The sequence below is a fragment of the Doryrhamphus excisus genome, linkage group LG19 (genome assembly GCF_037039965.1).
Source record: "Doryrhamphus excisus strain RoL-2023G ecotype Guam linkage group LG19, RoL_Dexc_Guam_v1.1, whole genome shotgun sequence".
Classification (NCBI taxonomy): Eukaryota; Metazoa; Chordata; class Actinopteri; order Syngnathiformes; family Syngnathidae; genus Doryrhamphus; species Doryrhamphus excisus.
Window position 1 is genome coordinate 8,317,778 of NC_136375.1, and position 24,681 is coordinate 8,342,458.

General features: G+C 40.4%; 2 protein-coding genes across 3 annotated transcripts; one reads left to right on the top strand and one right to left on the bottom strand.

Moving 5' to 3' along the window:
• Nucleotides 1-333: 333 nt before the first annotated feature.
• snx3 (sorting nexin 3) lies at nucleotides 334-13,006 on the top strand. Its single transcript, XM_058056933.2, has 4 exons — nucleotides 334-533; nucleotides 8,482-8,577; nucleotides 8,827-8,951; nucleotides 12,491-13,006. Exons 1-4 carry the CDS (start codon nucleotides 372-374, stop codon nucleotides 12,594-12,596), a joined length of 489 nt encoding a protein of 162 aa, XP_057912916.1. The 5' UTR covers nucleotides 334-371; the 3' UTR covers nucleotides 12,597-13,006.
• An 8-nt stretch (nucleotides 13,007-13,014) lies between these two features.
• On the bottom strand, nucleotides 13,015-23,851 carry nr2e1 (nuclear receptor subfamily 2, group E, member 1). Of its 2 annotated transcripts, none has more exons than XM_058056930.2 (9): nucleotides 23,279-23,851; nucleotides 20,953-21,098; nucleotides 20,506-20,593; nucleotides 20,180-20,415; nucleotides 18,741-18,887; nucleotides 16,042-16,138; nucleotides 15,810-15,959; nucleotides 15,633-15,738; nucleotides 13,015-14,241 (listed from the first exon to the last, which is right to left on the bottom strand). In XM_058056930.2, exons 1-9 carry the CDS (start codon nucleotides 23,334-23,336, stop codon nucleotides 14,079-14,081), a joined length of 1,191 nt encoding a protein of 396 aa, XP_057912913.1. In that variant the 5' UTR covers nucleotides 23,337-23,851; the 3' UTR covers nucleotides 13,015-14,078. The 2 variants fall into 2 exon arrangements, with proteins under 2 accessions (XP_057912913.1, XP_057912912.1); XM_058056929.2 differs by having other exon boundaries at nucleotides 15,810-15,962.
• Between the last annotated feature and the right edge of the window lie 830 nt (nucleotides 23,852-24,681).

Sequence of the window (24,681 nt, forward strand, 5' to 3'; positions counted from 1 at the left end):
AGTACCACTGTTCCAATGTGACGAGTAGTAAACAAACCAGGATGCAGTTCTTTGAACAGCGGTCAGCTGAACGTCAGCTGATCGGAAGTGGTACTTACATACTTTTCAAATCACAATTGTAAGCGACACATTACCGCCACAAATGGGCGTGAAACTATCACACTGTTGTTTACATAATATTTGTTGTAATTTTTGGTTCTTACATTAAATAAATGACTGCAGTTTGATTCTTAAAACAATCTAGTTTTTAATTTTACACATATTATATTCCTTGAGCATTATTTTATTTTGAAAGTCAGAACCAGAATACACATATTTCTTTTCACGTGAATTTGACAGCACAGCTAGCTTCGAGGGAGAGCAGGGCAGAAATGGCTGACACCATAGCTGATACAAGAAGGCTTTTTACCAAGCCTCAGAACCTAAATGACGCATATGGACCGCCGAGTAACTTTCTTGAGATTGACGTGCGCAACCCCCAGACTATTGGGGTTGGAAGGGGCAGGTATACGACGTATGAAGTCAGGCTGAAGGTAAGCTTTCAGTACCATTTGCTAATGCCGTTAGCTTATGAGCTAGTTACCTAATGCTAGCCTTCGTCTCTTAACAGGTTAAATAAAGGTTATTATCGTGTGACATGATTCGATCGCAATGGAAATTGTGTGCTTAATCTTTCTGTATGAATATGAACAATATTTAATGGACATGAAACAAGATTAGATTGTGATTAGCGCCAATGGTTGCTCTCGAGCAGGCTAGCTATTAAGACGTCAGAAGTAGCTAATACCGTTTAGTGACAGTATGTAGGCTTAGATTAAGGACGTAATGTGAGGTTATGTTGTTTCATATCACTCGTCTCTAAAGCTACTATAAAGTGTTGCTGTCAGCCAACAACCACCCATTCCCATTGCATCGAGAGACAATTTTGTTTACATTAGCCTCAGGTAATCCTCCCTCGTTACAGGAAGTGACACACCTGCAGTGGCATTGTCAGCCACCGTCACAGGAACAGTAAAGCTTGACTCATAATCATCTCATTTCTTGCGTCGAAAAAAGAAAAGTTGACACTCTCTCACTCAACCGCACCCTATGTTAAACTAGGAAGAATTTACTTTGGATTTCGAATGGATCTTTTATTGCCCAACTGTTTCTTCCCAGCCATCTTGTTCATGTTGTAATATCAGGTCAATGGGGAACACATTTAACCAGTCAGCAGACAGGATGCACCCTGATCCTCTTGCTCACCTCCCTGTTAGACATTTCCTTCCTAGTGAAGACATTGCAGGGAGGAGAAAGGCTGTTGTTTTCAGGCAAACTTCCCCTGATTCCTTGCTAAACTAGTTGATGAATGACTAAAAGGCATGTGTCCTGTCTCATGCTAGAATCGTAACAGCTTGCAAATTGCTGTGTGCAAGACTTATTATACATTATACAGTACATGCCTATAAACATGACAGTATTGTGTAACTCCAGTTGCAGCAAACACTTCCACTTTTTGAAAAACATGGACCCTCAATACATACCTCAGTCAAAACTCATTACTTGTACATACTTTTAAAGAGCAAACATAGAATTACATGAAATGATAAGAAGCATGGTCAATCACAAGGTATCCAATTGATACGGGAAGTAGTATAACACATCAGTTTCCACTGATTTGAATGATTGATTTGCTTTCGTCTTGCACATACCTCATATATTTAATGACTTAAGCTGCTGGACGCCCCCTGCATCTAAATAACCAACATATAGGCCTGGTTAGCATGTTTTTCAGTTAACTTTGAAAATGTACATATTTGCCTCAGGTTGCGTACAATATGAAGTGCATTTTGTTGCGTTATTAATGCACTCCTTGAGTGCGCGAAGCTGTGCGCGAAGCTGTGATTTTAATCACAAAACACAGCTTGCTAATACAGTCATCCCTCGTTCAACGCGGTTAATTGGTACCAGACCCGACCGGGGTAATTTAATTTCTACAAATAAGGATTTGATAATAATAAACTGGATATTTTTGTAGTTACAGCATAATTTCTACAAATAAGGATTTGATAATAATAAACTGGATATTTTTGTAGTTACAGCATAGAAAACCAACTTGTGACTTTCAAAATAAATATGGTTTTAACATTATTAGAGCGCTGTTGATATGACACCATGTGGTCACCTCTCTATTGACTTCTTACAATAAAACATATATAATATAGAAAATCAAACTAACTGAACTTTGAAACTACTATATATAATAAATACTGATGATTAGCATTTCACATTGAGTACAGGTAATCAAAATAGGTGATATCACGCAATAATTTACAATTCAATTTAGTATGGCAATAAAGATAATGAAACATTGTGCTTCAATAGTTCTGTACATAAGTCAAAATAGTTATGTAGCGTTCATTAAAAGCCACAGCTCATTTATTACATCAACTTAACTTTTGCTAGCTAACAGTACAGATGTATAAGAAATTAAAATGTGTACGCAAAAGACGGCAAAGCAACATATTTAAAAGATTCCAGAAATGGGCCCATTTTCCAATTAAACATGAAATAATAGTTTCACAAACACAAGTGCAGATAACACCCATTTCTATAGTGGAGTTCAGAATGCAAACAAGTGACTTTTTTTTGTATACATCTGGCTACAACGTGTTTTATTGATGTAAGCATCTTATATCCGAGCTAGTTTATCCATAATCGTAATAATAAAGATGAAAGGTGCATTTCTGTGTGTTGCTTGAGATTCACCGCATACTTTGCTGCGGAGGCACAACAGCTCATCAGGAGGGGAGCTTAATGTCAGCTGATTGATGTCATATGACCTCTACAAAGTGATGACGTGGGTGACACATGCAGTCGACCAATCTAATGGGCACCCCTGCCTTAGAGCCTGTTAATGAGCACCAAAGGTGAGAAAAATGTATCATATCCCTCACTTCCAAAACATTGAAGAAGGGATAAGGTTTGCCAAGAAGACCTTATCGAGTGACCCAATAAAACTAACCGAGGATATTTATTCAAGTATTCACACTAGTTTGGTTGAACCCACCGACCAAGTGCAAACCCCTCACTGGTCTTATCTGATTATCTCTCTGAATTGTCATTTCAGTTGACTGACACCCCTGTAGTTAGTTGCCTACAGTATTTAGATTGGTTAACCACCCTGATGGATTAATAGGCTCTTTGTATCTTAAAGTAACAAGGAGAGAGAAGCGAAGCTGTCTTCAGGCGTCCAGAGTTGAATATAAGTGTACTGTACTTGATCAGCGTGTTATAATTTGCATATGCGTGTAATCAGCATTATTTAGCCCCGTGTGACCCTGCTTTACATAAGACCACAGATGAAGTGGCACATCCCTCGCTCAACAAATGTGTCAACTTTGCTTTGCTTCTCCTGTCTTTCCGCATCCTTTTGAAGCGTTCCACCTTCCTTACCTGCAGCCTGATAAGAGTAAGCAATGCTACAGATTTTGATTGCTTTTTGCACAACCTATTGCTCTCAATATGTGGAACCCAGAGATCATTTTCTGCTTAAGCTCATTGCCATCCTTGCCGCATGTTCCCACTGCTGTCCCACGTTCCACCCAAAATCGAGAGAGCCCTTGTGGTCGCTCTGAGTGAGAGTCCGCTTAATCCTCTCATTGAGAGGGGGAAAGAATGAAATAGGCCAGGGATGTGGGGGGGGGGGAGCTGGAGCGTTTACTGCCCAGCCATACCCCCTCAAAACCCACGGAAGGGTATAAAGCCACCCCTTCTGCAGCCTTGATCCTGTTTCCACTTATCCCATCTCACTCTCGACTATGTGCAGCCACTGAGCTCATCTATAGTGTGCTGATAACTGTAGATCACCAAAGCAAGGATTCATTTCACTACAAAATGATGACATCCACAACGAGTGTTGTTTTTTTTTTTCTCTGAAAGTTAAGAAGTGGTGGTGAATAAAGTTGCATATGGAATCCTCCCCTAAAGGAAGACCAACTGTTTGCACTGGCGCTCTCAGTCAGCTTGTAGTCACTTGTTGACAGGCAGGCTTACGTTCGTATTTAAATCAATGGGATCAATCCAAGCCCCATTCACTTAGGGAGATGAAAGCTAACTCAATGCTGAAAGGAGATGGATGTCTCATTTTTCCCTGAGCAGACTTGTAATGTCGAGGTTCTCATTGAAGAAGTCGACTTTTGTTCTCATTCAAACCCATTTGTTTTAAACTGGAATCAGAAATGCGGACTAGGCGGAATTCGGTGATGGCTGTTTTTCCATGATGTCAAAGTTTGTGTGCGAAATACGGGTAACATTGAGAAATTGTATTTGAAATCTGAAACGTCGACGAGACTAAGGGAGATGTTTTTTGCAGATGCTAGATGCTAAAATGCTAACAATAATCAACTGGTCGTAAACTGTGACCAAAAGAATCATTATCCCATGTTTTCCATTAATTTATGCTAAAATCAAGGCATGTTTATAGCGTTCACTAATTCATGTTAATCCCGTGATGATGATGACATTATTAGATTGTCCATTCTCTCCCCTCGCTCTTCCCTGGATTCCCTGAGGGTCACGTTCAGAAGACTGAACTTTGGGATCTTACTTTGTTTACAGATAGGAGCACATAAAAGGCTTCTTATACTTCTGTCCTCTACCCCTCCCTTTTTTTTTTACTCCCATAGCTTCTCCCTCTCTTTCTTTCTTGTTTCAATTTGAGCTTTTAGGCGGGGGACTTTGGTCATTAATAAAAATGAGGAGAGATGGGGGTGGTGTGTGTGGGGAGGGGGTGCTTGTCAGGCACAGTCAAGTGTAATCCAAAGTCTACAGCATCCTCTTGGACAACTATTTTAATGGAAATGGGGAACATATTGTATCAAGGCTACCATATCCTACTTGAGATGACAGTATCAAAAGTGGGAGTTGATACTATAGTAACAAAGCAGCTTTTTGCCAGCGTGGCGAGCCAGAGAGTGGATAGACTGCCAGACCGCAGGGGCCAGCAAGCGAACGAGTGAGAGCGAGAGTACACGGCGAGACCCGTCACCCCAAAGCTTTTGTTCCCGGCCTCTTCTTTCCCCATTTTGGAATATGATGCAATGAGATGGTATTATGTTGCCGTTTTTAATGCCATTATTTGAAAGGGGGGGAGGGTAAAGTGGGTGCACAAAAGCGGGTAGGTTTAGGATGCGCACTCTCCAACTTGACTTGATCTATCCTGCTAAAAGCTAATGCATGGTGGTCTTGAACTGTTCTCTCAGCAGATGAGTGATCTTTGGCCCCTCTCTCCCTCTTTTCTCCACCAAAGCTCTTTTTTTAAGGCTTCTGCCTCTTTTCAACCCATTTTCAATGAAGCTAAGGTATTGTGTCCCACACATTATGACTCACTCTCTTCCTATGGAGCATAGATTGCGCCTTGTACACTCATAATGGAAGGTGAAGCTAGAAGGCCCATTTTCAAGGGGGTACGTGTCGCTTTTTAGTAGTATCCGCTTTCATTTATGCTTTTAATATCACCAATAATCCCCCACATGTTTATTTGGCTTTCTCCAAGATTTGAAATGTCATTCTCTGCCATCTTTAGTTTGTTCCGCCTTCCGTCTTTCCCAGGATCTTTTATTCAGTCCCTTTTTAGAAAGTGAGAGAGGCAAAGAGTGCCTTTGAGACACTTTTGCGAAATGCTGACACCTTACAGGGTGAAAGCTTCTTCCATGTCCCAGTCGGCACAAGGGCCAAGTAAGTTGAGGTCCAAAGCAGCCGCAAAGAGAACAGAGGCAGGGGAAACCTGATCTTTGACTCTGAGAGCTCTCACGCACTGCCTCTTTCTGAGTGAGTGAGACCTCTCACTTTTCACTTTTGTCGTTTTCGGTCCTCCCCCTGTCCTGCAGGAGCAATCTCTTAATCACAGGGTTGGAGAGGGTGAGAGGATTTAAAGGCCAGGTGACTTTCTTTTCTTAAACTCGCCTTGCTTGCTTTATTGTCTGGAGATCAATTGACCCAGTTCAGCTTTTTGTCTGTGTACAAACCGTCTTGAAAGCTATGTGCCTGGTCGAACGGCTGCGCAACACCTTGCACACAACCATTCTTCATAATGCATCGGTGTGTGTGCGCGCGCAAGCTTGTGCACGGTTAAGTGTTTTCCAGTGTGCACATGATGGGATTAGAGTCACGGCGGTGGCAGATTACCTGTAACTGTGATCTGTTGTGGTGGGGATTAACTTTGCGGCACTCCTTGCTGTGAGGTAACATTACGCAGCAGGGACAAGCGAGTGGAGTTAATGCCAGAGTAGTGGGGCAATAAAGCTAAGATAATCCACTTCTCTTGTGACCTGTGAAGATTTGGAGGAGGACGGGGTCATAGAGAACATCACCTGGGAAGAACCTGGTGAGAGATGCAAAGGGAGGTACACTAAAGGAACATTTGCTTAGTTTTAATTTCTCATTGAACGGACTGGCTTTTTTTTTTTTTTTTTTGCAAGGCATTTGGATGGAGGAGCACGTTTTGCCCTACACCAGGAAGGTCCTGGTTTCAAATCACAGCTCGATTTAAAATAGATGTTTATCAGGTTCTGAGGCAAAATTCACAGAGTAGTCCGTGGTTCGGTTTGGTTTGACACAGTATGGCTTTGCTCGGTAAAGTCTGATTGCGTCTCCACTGCGGCGTGTGTACACTTTTAGGTGTGTGACAAGGTTAAACTATCCACGAACTGAAGTCAAACGCAACACTGTACAATGCCGATATTTAACACAACCATTCATCAAAATTCACTGCATCTTATGTAGAGCTGCAACAATCAATCTAATAACAATTATCCAATAGACATATTCATGATTTTTTTTTTATTTTAAAATGTAAATATTGATTATGATTGCAATGACCCATCATCAGTTGGGTAAAACGAACCTGTCTCACGGCCGGTCTAAGCTTAGACTTTGGCGAACCGTGATCAACAGTTCTCAATTAATCGACTAAGAAAATAATCAGTAGTTTCAGTACTCTTAACTTTCCATTGTAACGCAGAAGTAAAGGTTATCTGTCAGCCAATCAATTCAGTTATACAAATATTGTATAATAAACATGGATAAATTGTCTATTGTACCCAAACGGTCTGACTTTGTAGTACCTTTTCATTTGGGTGCTGTGGTATGTTCATAGACGGCAGATCTTTACACACCGCTATATTTTGATTGGTTGACAGACAATTGTCCACCTTCTGTGTTTTAATCACTGAAGTAAATGGACAGACAACTAATTATGCACAAATCATGGTTTACCCATTTCAAACAGAATTGAAATATACCACTGTGTGCAAATGTGACTGTAGGGTCTTTATTTACAAGAGAGACAAAAACCAATGCTCGTGTTTTTGCTGTCGAAACATCACAAAGACTCTCAAAGGCAGGAAATCAGGCGCATTATCAAAGACTGAAAGGAAGAGACCATGAGAGCAAAAAGACCTCCAGTTTTACCCCCCCATTTTCCTTTTTTGTGCAGCCATTTACTCAGCCTTCTCCATGCCCTTTACTGCACACAGTTGTAGACATCTGCCTATTGATCGGTCTGCTGTTCATATCTGAATTTATGCTTCATCTACTTGTTCAATTGCTGTGCCATTGTGGCGCTTTCTTCCATAAATTCTGACCTTCTGTGAATGTGGCTTACCATTGAAAGTCCTCATTCACCCCCTCCCTGTTGGTGCATTGTCATGGGATGGCCATGTGCTGTCAGGCCTGGTGAAGAGGTTTGGCATTGTGCTGTAATTTGCTGTTTGCGCCAGAGTTCTCTGTCAATGTCGAAACATCTCCCCTTTCTCTAATGTGAACTCCACTCTCGAGTGCTCGTCAACAGCAACTGAAGATTATGTGCGCATGTCTCCTCCGCTCTTGCGTTTGGGGTGAAAAAGAAAAATGGCAAAACAGTCTGAGTGCGGCAGACCTTGGTAAGCAAAACATAAGTGATTTTTGTCTCCGAAAAAAAAGCAGTGGTTCACTCTTTTGTTATTCACTTGGGACAATGTCAGCTGGCTCGTGTTTTTATGAAACCGAAAGCTTGTCTTGGCTGTTCTTTGTTGAAGACTTTTTTTTTATTGGAACCCACAAACAAGCCTGTTTACTTTATAATATATGTAAATATACAGGATTTCTTATGTTAATTAAAGTGTGTCCATTATTGTTGAATGTTCGCAGACATGGTGATGACAAGACCTGCTGTTCATCCATGCAGACTGATCTTACCATTGCACTACTCATTCTGTTTTACAGTTGTGTTGAAACAGGAGTTTAAAACATTCAGATTCCCCTCTTTGATTTTTGATGTTTTTAAACATTTTTTTTAATACCAATTGTGAATATCCTACTTTTTTTTGGTATATTGCTGTTTGGTATTCTACTAGCAGATAGAACATATAATAATTGAAATGTTTTGTCCTTCATTCACTATAATGTTTATTGAAGCCCTTTTTAATGGGTTTTTCCCCCCGTTTTTTGCGCTGTTCCCAGACTAACCTTCCCATCTTCAAGCTGAAGGAGTCGAGTGTACAGAGGCGCTACAGTGACTTTGAGTGGCTCAGGGCAGAGCTGGAGAGGGAGAGCAAGGTGAGAAAATAAGTGTTTTTTTGGTAAACAACAAATGCATATTTTGTGTGTTTTCGAAGCTCTGACAATGTTTCTAGCCTTCCAGATGTTAGCAGCACTGAACACTCTCTGGTGCATGTCTTCTGTATGTGTGTTTATACTAATCTCATCCTTTGTAAATAAATGTAACGTCAAGATACAGATTTATGGTATTAATGTTTATGCCCCCTGTGCTGCTGTGTATTTTATCTGGCTATTCTTCTACCTCAGGTTGTTGTGCCACCTCTCCCTGGGAAAGCTCTGATCCGACAGCTGCCATTCCGAGGGGATGATGGGATATTTGATGATTCGTTCATCGAGGAGAGGAGACAAGGTCTGGAGCAGTTTCTCAACAAGTAAGCCCCCCCCCCCCCCCCCCCCACACACACACACACCGTTTTGAGCCTCTTTTACACAGAAGTCCTGCAAATTTGAAGCATTAGAGATGTTGGGGTCGACCCACCTGTGCCTTTTTGCAGAAAATCCACAAAAAAAACAAAAGTGTGATATTGCAGCAACTCCACCTTCAGCGACGGCACTCCATCAGCTAATTAGATGTGTGCCGTCTAAAGTACTTGTGCAATAGAGACAATTACTTTCAACACAGTAAAAATTAGGAGTAGTGAGTGTCTGATATTTTGAAATAGACATGTCGTACTACCTCTTAACGTGTAAAATGGTCAAGTTGGCAAAACTTCAGCCCCCATTCTATATCAGAATTTACCTTTGTTACTGTCTGCTTTTACTTGGTGTAAAAGGGTCTTCACACCAAGGCTTCAACTTCTAGAGTCAAGCACAATGTTATGAATATTGTTGACTAAGCCAAATTGCGCTAAATCAAGTCTAGTCATTAAAAAAAATATGTCATAATACAAAAAAAGCAGATGCAGCACATCGGTAGTGCAGCCCACCACCACCCTAATATGATGGTCACATTATGTAAATTGAGCAGACGAGGGCTGTCCCATTATGTGGATTCTTAGCTGCGTCTTTATATACCTTTCGAACGCATATGTATGTTCATGTCTCACAAAAGGATTGTGAACGATTGGCAAAATGTTTTCTAAAAGTGCAGTTTTCCTTTTAAAGACGTTTAGTTTGCAAGGTTCCACTGCAATTGCAACCATCTTAGAAGTGGTCTTTTAAAGCTTGGCAGACCACAAATACTTTTAGCAAGTCGATTCAACGTTTTCACTCCTGCCTGCCTGCAAAGACGAGCAGCGTCTTCCTTGTTGTTTGTAATTGCCTCACAAAGCTCAAGAAACAGCAAGGACTCACATAATTTCAATTTGTTTTGAATCTAATTTTAAAGGGACCTATTGTGCCTTTTCCCATTTTCAAACCTATAAATGTTGTTGGAATGTTGTATTCTCATGTTAAACCATGTCAAAGTTTCAGATAATGAGGTTTGCACATTTGGATGTGAGCCATGAAAGAAGTTCGGGATAGTTCAAAATGCTCAGTTTCAGAGGGGCGTTGTAAAACTGGAGGTTTGTGATGTCACACATAGGCAGGCTTTGTCTGGAAGTAACCTCTTTTCTTGAGAAACTTCTCTACTTCCGGATCAGATTCAGGATCCAACACATATGGCTGTATGCTAAAAGCAGATATTTTAAAAACATTTATAATCAACTCCTATAAATTTGGGTTTGCAGACAAACCTGAAGTCCTTCTAAGCACTTGGGAGTGTGATCAGCCACAGCGGAGTGAGGGTGCCTGAAGGTGGGCCGTGGGTGGAATACATTAAAACAAACCATTCACACAGGAAGCATGAAATCCAAAGAAATACAGCTAGGATAGGTGCAGATTCTGGAAGAACTAGAAAGCTATCTGTGCTGGTGATTATGTGTAGCTGCTCTATAGGAGTCCACCACTCGATACAAAGGGCCGAAAAATGAGCATAATAGGTTCCCTTTAAACTTCTGTTCAATTTATGATAATTGCAACTAAAATTACAGCAGGTGGTTTCACTATGACGCCATTTTTGTCTGTTTATTCTCTCGTGTTCCAACGCGTCTTTGTTCTCAGTTGCCTAACAATAAAAGTTACAGTGCAGTCGTAATTATTTGCTTTGAGACGTGGTCATTATCTTTGTTTCATGTGCAAATGTTTCAGTGCACCCGTTTTGAGCGTTAAGTGCAAAAACAGTTGAGAAAATTTAAATTCATATTCTTTTTTTTTTTTTTTATGATGACAATGTGTGGGTAATTAGGATGTTGATGCCTGCGTCCTGTGAATAAAAACCCTTCTGTTAATCATATCATTGTTCTGGCTGCTTCCTCAAACATGTGATTGAGAGCATCGCGAGGGCCGATTGTCCCTCCAAACAAGTGGCAGGGAGGAGACGGAAGACAAAAACACTCGTCTAACATGATTTCTATTCCTGTGGCACCTTGGCCTCAAAACTGACTTTGTCTTTCCGGCTCTGAGCAATTTTTTTGCATTTTCTGAAATATTTCCGATTAGAGGTTAAGATGCGTCATGTTGAACCCACTGTGGGTCCCAGGTGCACTGTGTCTTGTGCGTCAATCCCAAAGGACACTCAGTCAAACCTGATGTCAGAGTGGCTTTGTGAAAGAACATTTTTCCCAAAAATGTTAATGGAAGTGACATAATGACATGTTTCCCTTTTAGTAAGTTATATTTAAAGTTATATTGCCTTTGCTCGTTGACTGCATGTTCAACCCCTTCCAGAAGGTTCCTAGCAGATTACACCCGACAACTATTAGCTTGAACTTCAACCAAAATCTGAATCAGTGTGATGAGTTCACCTATTTTTATTATTCCAAAAAGTACCGTATTTTCCGGACTATAAGTCGCACTTTTTTTCTTAGGTTTGCTGTTCCTGTGTCTTATACTCCAGAGTGACTTATAAATGGAAACCTTTTCTGTTCATGTTTATTATTCGTGTAGCTGAATAAGCATTGTGTTAGCATATCTTACACCGATTCAGCCTGTTCTCTATTCTTTTATTCATGTTAGAACTTGCCTTCTTGTCTGTTTGGGTCAAGTAGTTTGTCAAATAAATTACCCGCAAAAAATGCGACTTATACTGCAGTGCGACTTATGTATGTATTTTTCTAATTATGCATCTTTGGCCTTGTGCGACTTATAGTCCAGAAAATACGGTATGTCTCGTCACCAGACCATGTACTCTCACATCGAAAGACTCCTTAAAGAAGGCGTCACATCCTCTAACTTTCACAAGTGATATATATTCTCTTGAAAAAAAGTAAGTACAATATGTTTTCGTCTAAATTATCATGAATGCGTGGTCCCGTCAGTTGCCCTTGGAATTGTCCTCATTTTTGAAGGAAGGTGAGTGGTTATTGACTGGTGACCAGTTCAAAGTCAACCGGGATAGACTCCATCTCCTGATTGTACTACCTCTTACTCCCTTTTCCTTTTGCTTCACTCCTTTGTGGTAATTAATTCAAATGTTCTACCTCTTATCCTCATGAGGGTCACTGGGATGCTGGAGCCTATCCCGGCTGTCTTCAGCCGAGAGGCCGGGTACACACTGGACTGGTCACCGGCCAATCACAGGGCACATATACGTAGACAAACAACCATTCACACTCACATTCATACCTATGGTAAATTTGGAGTGGCCAATTAACCTAGCATGTTTTTGGAATGTGAGAGGAAACCGTAGTACTCGGAGAAAACCCACACATGCACGGGGAGAACATGCAAGCTGTGTGGCCTGCACGCTAACCATTCGGCCGCTGTGCAGCCTCCTTTGTGTTTATTTTGTTTAAAATAAACAAGGACATCTCAACAATATTATTTTCCCTATTGGCTGAACAGGACAGAAGAAGAAGACAAAAAAGTGCATGTATGTCTCCTTGTGCGCTCCCTTTGACACACTTCCTGTTGTGGTCATGTGTTCCAGAGTGGCCGGTCACCCTCTAGCCCAGAATGAACGGTGCCTGCACATGTTTCTACAGGACGCATCCGTGGACAAGAACTACACACCATCCAAAGTCAGACAAGCTTGAAAGGATGGCCCAGGCCACCCGGCCCAGTTTTGATTCTCAACCCACCAATCCCAAAGTTTACTCTCTCTCTCTCTCTCTTCACTGCTCTTCTCAGACAATGAAACAAATATTTCCCCAAATATATATCACCCACTTACCTCTTCTTGCCCCCCGCCCCCGTCCTTTTTTTAATAGCAGAGAATATTCACAGCATCATTGTGGTCTAAAGTAATATCTCTTGATGTCTGGAAAATGCCACTAATATGGGTGTATAATTGTATTTATCATTAGCCATGTCTTGAATATTTTTCATTTATGTAGTAACTTTCCATGTATGCAAAGTTCTTGTAAGAGCCACAGCCATTGTATAGTAAATATTGGCATGTCGCACTCTTAGTGGGCCGTGAAAGTCAATGTTGTTTATCCCCGCCCTCCCCCCGAAAAAAAGGAAGCATGTGTGTGTCCCATCAAGCAGCACTTGCTCAAGTTATCGCATCGCTTTTCTAGAAAGTCAATTTACACAGAGGGAACTGCAGTATTTCTACTGGCTATATACGCATTTTGAGATTTATATACTGCTGTGCCATTAATGTTTATTTTGAAGATTTTCCAATAAAATAGGCGAAATGTCAAGTGTATATGTGCATATATGTTTTTTTTTTTTTTTAGGGAAACTGCAATGAACAACACTAGTTTTCTACCTATTTTCAATTCAATTCTTTCTTGTCTTTATTCATATGTTTTCACCTCTAAATAGTTATAACTCCAAGTATTTACAAGGGAGGAAAACCAACATATTATTCCACAAAACAGCTCCCAAGTGCTGAATATTAATTTTTTTTTCATCCATGTTAGTGTAACTTAACTTAGGTTAACTTAAGTTGACCTAAACCATTTAGCATTGTGCCTGGACAGATACTTAAATACACACACCAACTTTAGCTGCATGTCCATATTAACATCCCCCCTTAAAAGGCTCCCCCATCTCCATATATACTAGTCTTGGACTCTTCAGTTGCTCCGTACGTTTCATTTCAGCACCTGATGGAGGTGGGGCAGTGACTGACATCGCCATTTTTTTGGTTTCCTCCACTGGGATTGAACACAGCAATAAAATATTAAATTGGTCGTCCAGCTCATTGGTCTCACAGACACTTGTAATTGTTTTTATATAATACACATCTTTGACGATCACTTTTCTCCATAGTCTTTCGTCATCTGTTTGTATGAATATATAATGTATAGTTGACCTCTGCCCACCTCAGTGCTTTTTTTTGTCGTACAAGTAAATCTATGATAGTGGTTACACTAATCCTTTACTACAGTGACTGTTACCAGGCTACTTGATGTGTTGAAGTGTCTTCTTTCATGTCACCCATTGCTTAAAGAAGCAAAAAAAAAAAAAAAAAATTACAGATGTTGTGCTAACACTATGGCCTGCTGGGTGGGTCTCAGAACCCCCTCAGCTTCAAGTCTTTGTGTTCTCCCCCAAGCAGGCGAAGCTCATATGTCGCTGGATTTGTACATGTCTGAAAGGAGCCTGGTGATTGGAACGTTGCCGATGGTCTTCTTGAAGAATACCTCCTCAATGGTGGATGGGCTGACCGAGCGCAAGGCCGGGAGAAGCAGGAGCAGCTTTCCGAATCGGCATGGCTGAGTGGGGTACCTGCAACACATCATTGGGGTTCAATTAAAGCAGTGGTGTCCACGGTGTATTTAGAATAATAAGGTCAATTCTGAGAAAACAGTGGTTGCAAAAAAAGTTACAGTCGTGTGCCCCCCTTTCCTGATTTTTTTTTTTTTTTGCATGTTTGACAGATCTTTCAGATCATCAAACAAATTGAATAGTCAATGGCGACACCACTGACCACAAAATGCATTTTTTTAATGAAACTTTATTTTTAAGACTTGTGAAAAAGTGATTGCCCCCAAAACCTAATAACTGGTGGTGCCACCAGTTTGCGATAACTTGCAATGAGTTTCTTACAGCCCTGTGGAGGAATTTTGCCCCCCTCATCTTTGCAGAATTGTTGTCATTCAGCCACATTTGGTCTTTTTAAGGTCAAGCCACAGCATCTCAATAGGATTCAGGTCAGTTCTTCACTTTGGTTTTCTCCAGCCTTTCAGAGGTGGACTTGCCTTTGGGATCATTGTCCCGCTGCAGAACCTAAGTTGGCTTCAGCTTGAGATCACAAACCAATGTCCGGATATTCTCCTTCAGGATTTTTTTTTGTAGACTGCAGAATTCATGGTTCCATTCATAACAGCAAGTCTTCCAGGTCCTGAAGCAGCCCCAGACCATCATACTACAACCACCATATTTTACTGTTGGTATGATGTCCTTTTTCACGAACACGCATATTCCAAAAAGTTCCAACTTTTGTTGAGTATTTTCCCAAAGGTCTTGGGATCATCAATATGTTTTTTGGCAAAATTGAAATGAGCCTTAATGTTTGTTTTGTTCAGCAGTGGTTTTCATCTTGGAGCTCCAATTGAGCCCACTTTTGCCCACTGTCTTTCTTTGGATGATGTTGTGGGGTCTTTTGTGACCTCTTGTATGAGTCGTCACGCACTCTTGAGATCATTTTGGTCAGCCAGCCAGTCCTATGAAGGTACACCACTGTTCTATGTTTTCTCAATTTGTGGATAATGGCTCACACTGTGGTTTGCTGGAGTCCCAAAGCTTTAGAAATGGCTTTATTTTTCATTTGAACTCAGGTGTGATAAACCATAGTTATTTTTAGCACTTTTTCCACACAGAGGGAGGTAGGTATGGATTTTTTTATTTTCCTTTAAAAGTTTCATTTAAAAACTGCATTTCGTGTTCAGCTATGTTGTTATTAACTAATCATTTTTAGATAATATTTGGATTTGCAGGTAAACAAAGTATATTCATAGAAAATAAATAGTTTAATTAAAAAAAACATAACAAATAAGGATCAGGGCATCTTGGTGGTGTTTTTGTGTTGTCTGTCTGTGTGTTAATTAACACCTACTTCCTGGTTCCTAGACGCTAAGAGTAGCATGCATCCGAAGACCTAGCAGGAGTCATCATACCTGGTGTGAATGTAGCTGTTGAGTGTTAGTTGTGCCTCATCTTGAAGAGCAGCAATGGCGCTGGCGTTCCGGAAACTTCTTAATTCTGTGTTCCCGTGCGTAGGAACTGAAACACGGGATCAGGGCCTTAAATGATTGTTTCTACTCACTGATGTTTACCATAGTAACGACTCTCACCAGCTTTGAATGTCACGATGCATTTCAAACAGGCAAACTCTGTGGCGTCCAGCCGCATCTGTCGGAATCTGGTGACCACCTCTTGGAGCGCTTGGATCTCGGACATGATCTTGTTCATCCGTTGGGATTCTGTGTTTTCGCTGTTCATCCCTGCTGATGACAAGATGTTACTAAAGGGGAAGGAAGGTGAAAGCAGGAAGAAGACTAAAGAACATCTCTGTAGCGTACATACCAGAAACGGCGAGTAGAGTGGTGGAGTCTACAGGAATGGCCCACTGTGCGATACCCAGGACGAATAATTCCCTCCAAGCATCCTCCAACAGAATCAACTGCAAAGGCAAGTTTTTTTTTTTTGAGTGATTTGTGAGGTCATTGGTGCTGGAGCTGAAGGCCTGGCTCACAATTTCTGTTAAAGTTCATCTCAAAAGTGCCCCAAAATTGCTCAGACGTCTACTAGAAGCGGAGTTTTATCGTTCAGCATAACAAACCGACAGAAGAATGGCTTCACCAGGAGAAAACTAAGAACCCGGACCTAAATCCTGTTGGAAAATGTATGGTGTGAGCCAATATCGAACAAGTCCAGATGTGCTCTTCTCCGCAAGAAGGTTAGGATTAAATTAAGGTGACCACATTTTCATGACTGAAAACCAGGACACTTAGCCCACCAATAAGATAATCAAATGATTCTCCAAGTTTACTTGAATACGTTTCAAGTATGCCTCTTTTTGATTGATACAAAACAAAATTAAATTAAAATATTTAATATAGTTTATGTAAATTTTGATATGTATTAATATAATTAAATAATTACAATTAATGTACTCCGGTTTCCTCCCACATTCCAAAAACATGCTAGGTTAATTGGCCACTCCAAATTGTCCATAGGTATGAATGTGAGTGTGAATGGTTGTTTGTCTATATGTGCCCTGTGATTGGCTGGCCACCAGTCCAGGGTACACCCTGTCTTCGGCCTCACGCCCGAAGACAGCTGGGATAAGCTCCAGCACCCCCGCGACCCTCGTTAGGAAAAGCGGTAGAAAATAAATGAATGAATGAATGAATAAACAATTAATGTTGTATTAATTACAATAAGATATACATACATTTTATTATATGTATTACATATAACAATTCAGTTACTCAAATTTTTTATTAGACCTAAAATAATCTCACCTGTATTTGAAACATCAAACTGTGAGAAAATAAAACCTCTCTTTTCAAGTCTTATTGAACAAATAATGATGATGATAATAAAATAACATGAGCTTTTATGCTGGTTAATCAATGAAAAGCAACAAAAACAAGGACATTTTCATCAATTTTTAAACAAGAAGACAAAGACAGGCCTGTGAAAACATTCCGTTTGGTCACCCTAATGAAATAATATCTTTCTTCCAATACTCCTTTTCTGGCAAGTTGAAGTGTAGCCATGTCATGTTTCAAATCATAATAACTTGAGATGCTGGGTATTGTCATTTCCGATACTGATATCAACCGATACCAAATATCAGCATTCATTCATTCATTCATTTTCTACCGCTTTTTCCTCACGAGGGTTGCAGGGGGTGCTGGAGCCCATCCCAGCTGTCTTTGGGCGAAAGGCGGGGTACACACTGGACTGGTCGCGAGCCAATCACAGGGCACATATAGACAAACAACCATTCACACTCACATTCATACCTATGGACAATTTGGAGTGGCCAATTAACCTAGCATGTTTTTGGAATGTGGGAGGAAACCGGAGTACCCGGAGAAAACCCACGCATGCACAGGGAGAACATGCAAACTCCACACATAATTGGGTGGAATTGAACTCGCGTGTCCTATAGCTGTGAGGTCTGCGCGCTAACCACCCAACCGCCGTGCCGTCACGGTTTGAACAGAAAATCTGATATTATTTGATTTCATATCTAATTTTTCAAGGCATCCAAAGCACTTCACAATGAAGTGAAGCCATTATTCATTCACACATGTGTGGTAAGTTACACCTGTAGTCACAGGTGCCTTGTATGGCATTTACGGCTTCTCCAACCAACAGCAAACATTCATACACCATGTGGGGGCAGCACTGGAGGCAACAATGACTGGTTGGAGGGAGCAAGGATTGAACTGCCAGCCTACCTCTTGAGCCATTTCCGGCTGATTATGATTATTATAGACAATTGAAGATTTTCAAATACTAATAAAATATGTAATTTTGGAAAGGGTAGAATAGAACCCTGGTCTCCTAGCTGTGAAGTCTGCGTGCTAACCTGCATGCCCAAATATCGGCATTTCACAAATAAACTGTGTTTGTCCAAACTATAACAAATACTGCAATGCCAATTATAGAAAAGTGACATTTACTTATTACTGATTACTTATTACTTATTTAAGTTCCAACAAAAGTCACAGTCAACCAAAATGATGTTCTTCAATGACATAACGCCGGAAACCATCCAGTTGAGAAAGTTGCACATTTCTATGTGGCACCAATATAGTATAAAACTCTGGACTAATACAACCAGTCAAATTGTAAACTGGGCGCTTGAACGCAGCATGAATGAATGCAAATTGCATGTTTACAATCCAAAGGCCGAACACCCCGGGACATGCTGAGCTAGCAAACTTGTTGCTGTGTGGAACACGACATCACTCATGCGGCGACATCATTATCAGACTGAATGTTGGTTTCAACACTTTACTGCTATTTTATTCCAGATTACTTTGAATATCCACTGCGTCAAAGGTGTCAATTGTTGATCACTTCTTAATACTTGTGTCAATAAGGTGCATTGCACATTCCCTCGACTTATGTCCACTAAAGGGATCATGTTTGAACTCCCCGGGGCCTCCAAGGTTAATCACGCTCATTAATCCACCCTCCTCAACACCCCCTCCGCCCCTGTTTCCCTTAATTCCCGTCACGCGTGGTTAAACTCTTTAACCTACCTGGTCAGATAAGGGAAGCGTGGAGAAGGCGGGCACGCTTTTTGCCCACTTGATGCTCATGAAGAGGAGGCGGGCCGCCGATTCGCACACCGACTCAGTGGCTACCTCATACAGGTACATAGGGGTACCGTTGACCTCGTGGGGGTACTGGAGGAGAGACACAAATGTCATCATCGTGATGTTTGTGGCCCTTGTGGAAAACAGTCGGGCTCATTGTACACGGCAAAGGTCAAATTCCAAGCCATGGCACCTGGTTTTATGATTAGTGTTGCTTTGCGGCAGATTTGCAGTGAGAAATCTAATTGGCGGATTTGGACCTCTTTACGGGCTAAATCTGGACAAGAATTTCAACTTCTAACCCTGGAGGAAAAAATTATAATCTTATTATTCTTATAATAACTCAAATGCCCATTAAATATTGAACTTTAAACAAATGATCAACGTTTTTGCATGCTGAAAATTATAATTCAAGCAGAACAACAACAATACAGAAAAAATGTGGTGTGTGTTGACGTGAGAAACATTTTTCTCTCTCTATGGCCAGCCAGTAAAGCGACTAAATGTACCATATTTTTCATGATTATACTGTATAACTAGCAGTTGAAGTCTTTATGAAGCATAAAAAAGCGAATTAATAACCCTGTGGTACCAAAACGAAATTCACCATTTAGCAAACACTCGCTCGATAAACTCTTAAAAAGCAAATTAATTACCTATTTATAAACCCTTCAATACATTACAGTCCAACCTTGGTTTTCCTTCACCCCAGTTTGTTATGATTTGGTTTATGTCCAAAATTTTACCTCTGTTTTGGTACAATATTGCACTTAATTACAGTATGGTAGTATCTGTAATTGTCGCTGTGTACTTTATCATTCTGCAAAATGGAGTGCCCAAACAAAGCACATTATACGTTGCTTTTTGCCGAATGTGACTATACTAAATAACCTGCCATGGGGCCAAGAAGTTGAGAAACACTATTGAATTCGATCTCAGTAGGATATATGGGAGGTTTTATTATTTTGCATTGTTTTCTGCATGTAAAATTATAGTTATTCTCTCTAAAAAATATACTTTTTGGGTGTCTGGTATGGATTAATTGGATTTGCAGTGTTTCCCATGGGAAAAATTGCCTTGGTTTTTGTATGTTTTGGTTTACATCTGACCTTTTGCAACATATTAATGTTGTATTGTTCTGCCATCCCCACCAAAGGTAACCCACTATCCAGTCGAGGCAAATGGCCGCCCCACCGTCCGTCTTAGTCCACTTCAAGGTTTCTCCTAGCGAGAGGTGAGTTATTTGTTGCTATTGCTTGTTCATGCGAATGTAATATCAGACTCCACATGTACAATCCCGAATCTTGATGACTTTATGGTATCGTTAATATAATTCCAAGCCAGTAGAACGTACAAACAGAGTAACCAAACCAGAAACTCACCTTCGGGGTAGGCTGTGCCAGGCCCACGATGGCCTGTCTCTCCGGCGTGCTGGCTACCGCGCTCATCTCCAAACTGTGAGGCTCCAGTTGTGTGACCGTGGTAAAGAAGGGGGGTCCCGGCAGAGAGGAACCCGGGAAATGTGTGGACGATCCGTTCACCTCTTTATGACCTCGGAAGTACAGGGCCACCTGTTTTCGGATAGTTGATGTCCGGGGTCCCCTTTCGTGTTGAACGGCTGTGAACAGCACAGGAGAACTGTATTTACAAATCTCAGTTAAAAATGCTATAGTGTGCATTTGTGCTGTGTTTATTTAAACATATTTACCATCTTTATTCATATTCACTTCCAGGCACTTTTTCAAACGACATGCTCTGCATTGGTTTCTGTGAGTTTTATCCACAGGACACCCCCCCTGCACACACACACAAGGCACAATGTGAGTTAACATCTAATAGCATCATCATTCAAAGCTCCTTACTATTATCTTCCCAGGAGGCCAATTTTTTAAGTGAAAAAAATAATCATGCATTTATTGACCTCCCTCTTTCCACGGAAGAGGTGGGTGGAGTGGGGGAGGGTGGGGGGGATAAGTACTATCCCGCCCACTGCTCCTTGAAACCTCACTTTCATCACATTAGATTGGATTACACCTGATAAATTACAACACAACCAAGTTAAGCCATTTCATGCTGCAGGTGTGAGGCGTTCAGGCACAGCTGGAAAAAAGAAACAGCCGCAAGTGTAATGGTGTAATTCAGGGGAATGGCTTACCTGAGAACCAGATTTGCACACATAAGTTCTGTTTCGACGGATGCTCCTCTTGAAAAAACCCGAGCAGCCGTCACAGGCGTAGACGCCATAGTGTTTGCCTGAGCTGCGGTCCCCGCACACTTTGCATGGGATGTCCAGGATTCGACCTATAAAGGAGACCAACACCCACTTTTAGCATCTTTCTTCCTTTAAAACTTCAGAAAATTAGACAACTAAATGACACACTTTTTTCCATCCTTCATTAATCTTATTTTATATATATTTGTGATTTTTTTTTGTCATTTTAACCCTCATTTATATCCTTAAGTTACGTTTTCAAATATTATTCTATCGCAGTTCTATTTAAAATATAAAAAAACATTATAATTGACTTTCATTGCGTTTTAATCTCATTTTTATTAATTTAAGAATAAACTTCATGCAAGTTTGAGGGGAAAAATAGCAACTTAAGTCACCAGTAATGTAAAAGCATTCGTTATCCATAGATCTATTTAAAATAATGATTGTACCCATAACCATTATAATTTACATTTCTTGCATATCGTTGATTGAATTAAAAATAATAATAAGAACATTAAAACAAAAAGTTTTTTGTGCCTGTTTTTTCCCCCTATTTTAGTACTCTAAAAAATTACAATGATGCTCTATTTATGGTAAACACCATCATTATTATTATTATTATTACTTAATATTTAATAAATTCATTAACAGTAATCATTTTTATTTCCTGACTTGGAAAAAAAGACATTACAGTGTTGTTTATCATTTTTAAATACAACGACTATCGAGGGAAAATATTAAAACGAGTTATTTTAGTGACAGAGAAAAAAAAATGAACGAACTATCTCAAAATGTGGGTAAAATCTTGAGGGGGGGGGGGCACTTCTACTTTTTATGACCAAACAAAGTTCATCGCATTTTTAAAAATTGTAACACACATTGAAATTGTCCTCCTTTTATTTATAGGCTAATAGTGATGAATGGTGACATTGTGACTTCCCTTCTATCGTTGATTAGAACTATAACAGCCGCCCATCGGTCTATCTAACTGTCCCACTAAAGTTGTTTTCCACTCGCTCGCTCTCTCTCACTTTCTCACTCCCTCTCACACACACACACACACACACACACGGTGGATGGACAGTGCTCCTCCGACCATGGGAATTCAGTGCACACATTTCCAGAATAAAGGTAGGCCTCGTCATAACCGGGCCCTGGTAAGACAATGGTCCGAGTCCTCACAATGGAGACATTAGGGGGAAAGTGTTAACTTAATGATTTTGCCCCATTGAAGCTCGTCTGACTGCCTGGATCTCGACAAGCTGCCAACTCCCCCTCATAATGGGACTCGACAGCTGCTTTATCCCGCAGGTCTATAGGCCCCGGGATTAGGGAGTGACACTGCACCATGAGAATAATGCCTACCAACTCGTTTCACCAACTCAAATCAAGTGTATGGAAATGGACTCTGGTGTTAGATTTATTTTAAAAAAAAGATTTTTATTTTGTATTCAAATCTAGTGGGGCTTTTATTGTGGAGGGGGTGTGGGGTGTATGTAATTACACTGACGTTTTCCCACCTGCTCATTGATTCACTAGTGACCCTTCCAATATAGGGGAGCATGAGAATAACTAAAACTTAATTCTATATTAATACTAAGCAAAATAAAAACTATTACATTGTGCTCACTATACTGTATATATTTAAATAAATTATCATTTCTATTTAACACATTTGTTATTACAACACTCATGGAGGAGACAAAAACACATAAAAAAATATATGCATTGGCCACACATAGGGTGGCATTCACGTGCCCTGGTTTATTGTAAATTCTACTTTCACTTTACATATTATTATAACAATACTCCTATATATTTGGATGGGGTACATGGAGAAATATTGTCAGTTTTAATTAGCTTGGAGTTAATCATTTAATATACAACCACGATGTATTTATTTCATAATATGATAAATTTGATAATGTATATTTTAATGACTTCAAACACACAGGCCGATATTGTAATATTTATTTAAATAAATTGACGTTTTTTTCCCATCCCACCAAATAAAACAATAATTTATGTTTTAAATTACAAAATAAATACATTAAACACGACTATGTTTTAATAAGTAAGGTTTTTTCAAGTAGATTTTAAACGCACACGCTATTTTTTTTACATTAATTTCCCCCAAACCAGTTTGGATTCCAGTTCATTTAAGGGAACAAACCGACAGTATCACTCAAAATGAGTTGCCCAATCAATAATAAGGGAATAGTTTTAATATAATAGAATCCAAATAATAAAGAAAAGTGACACTTACTTGATTTGACATTGATAATATCCAAACAGCCACTTGTTGAGCCGGCAGGTTTGCTCATCGTAGATTTGCTCAAATGATAAAAGTTTAGGGTGAAAGTGTCCCTTTTTTTATTGTAAAAAAAAAAAAAAAGAAGTAATAATTCTTGAACTTTTCTTTTTAGACTTTTTAGATCTTCGCTTCGTGATGATGGCAAAGAGGCGCCAAACTTCTTCCCATAGAACCTTTATCCGCGCTCCAAAGTCCACAATCAGTACTGCATGGTCTCCCTCCAAGTCCAGTGGACCGGACCGGACCGACTCCGACCTCCTCACGAGCCCGGCGATGGTGACCTGTTGACGGCTAGAGAGGCGGTGCGCAACAGGCAGTGAGTCAAGTTGGAGGTGCGGAGAAGACTTGGAGGAAAAAAAGAAGCCTTCTTGTTCTGGCTGGACCGGTATCGAACTGGGGACTGATGATGGGGGTAAGTTCTGCCAGGTGTGACTTTGTGCTGCGCCTTGGCCCAAATAAAGCTTGCTAAAATTGAGGAGAAGTGTCAGGGGGAGGCTGGAGCCTGGAGGCTGGAGGGTGGAGATCTCCACTTCCTCCATCCACTTGGCTTTCCACTCCAAACTCCAGCATGACGTCACCGCCCGTGTGTGTGCGTGCCTGCCTTGCTCATTGATCCCAGGGCACTGCCCACAAACCACTCCAGTGCCCCCCCCCCCTTCTTCTTCTTCTTTCTTGCAACGTAGTGAACGTCACACCACACAAAAGGCTGCAAAAATGCCTAATGGAAATAGTTTAACATAAATACATAAAAATGAAATGGAATCTTCATTATTATGGAAAAAGATGTATAAAAAGCACTACAAAAAATATAGTAAAATGTGTAATTTTCTTCTTACATACAGTATGTATACAGCACATTATTAAAATATGAATAACTAGTCATTTGCAAAATTACATATTTTATTAGTATCTGAAAATCTTCAATTGTCTATAGTAATCATAATCAGCCGGAAATGGCTCAAGAGTTATTGTTGCCTCCAGTGCTGCCCCCACATGGTGTATGAATGTTTACTGTTGGTTGAAGAAGCCGTAAATGCAATATAGGGCACCTGTGGCTACAGGTGTAACTTACCACACATATGTGAATGAATAATGGCTTCACTTCATTGTGAAGTGCTGTGGATGCCTTGAAAAATTAGATATGAAATCAAATAATATCAGATTTTCTGTTGTTGTTCAAACCGTGGCAGCACGGTGGTCTAGTGGTTAGCGCGCAGACCTCACAGCCAGGGTTCAATTCCACCCTCGCCATCTCTGTGTGGAGTTTGCATGTTCGGGGTACTCCAGTTTCCTCCCACATTCTAAAAACATGCTAGGTTAATTGGCCGCCTCCAAATTGTCCGTAGGTATGAATG

Bases quoted from the DNA above. Each gene is read 5' to 3' on its own strand.
- nr2e1 (XM_058056929.2), bottom strand. From the start codon at position 23,336: ATGAGCAAACCTGCCGGCTCAACAAGTGGCTGTTTGGATATTATCAAT. The intron at 21,099-23,278 runs GTAAGTGTCACT...TCTCCTTTATAG, and splicing joins TATTATCAATGTCAAATCAA to GTCGAATCCTGGACATCCCA. The intron at 20,594-20,952 runs GTAAGCCATTCC...GTGTGTGTGCAG, and splicing joins TGTGCAAATCTGGTTCTCAG to GGGGGGTGTCCTGTGGATAA.
- snx3 (XM_058056933.2), top strand. From the start codon at position 372: ATGGCTGACACCATAGCTGATACAAGAAGGCTTTTTACCAAGCCTCAG. The intron at 534-8,481 runs GTAAGCTTTCAG...CGCTGTTCCCAG, and splicing joins CGTATGAAGTCAGGCTGAAG to ACTAACCTTCCCATCTTCAA. The intron at 8,578-8,826 runs GTGAGAAAATAA...CTTCTACCTCAG, and splicing joins AGCTGGAGAGGGAGAGCAAG to GTTGTTGTGCCACCTCTCCC.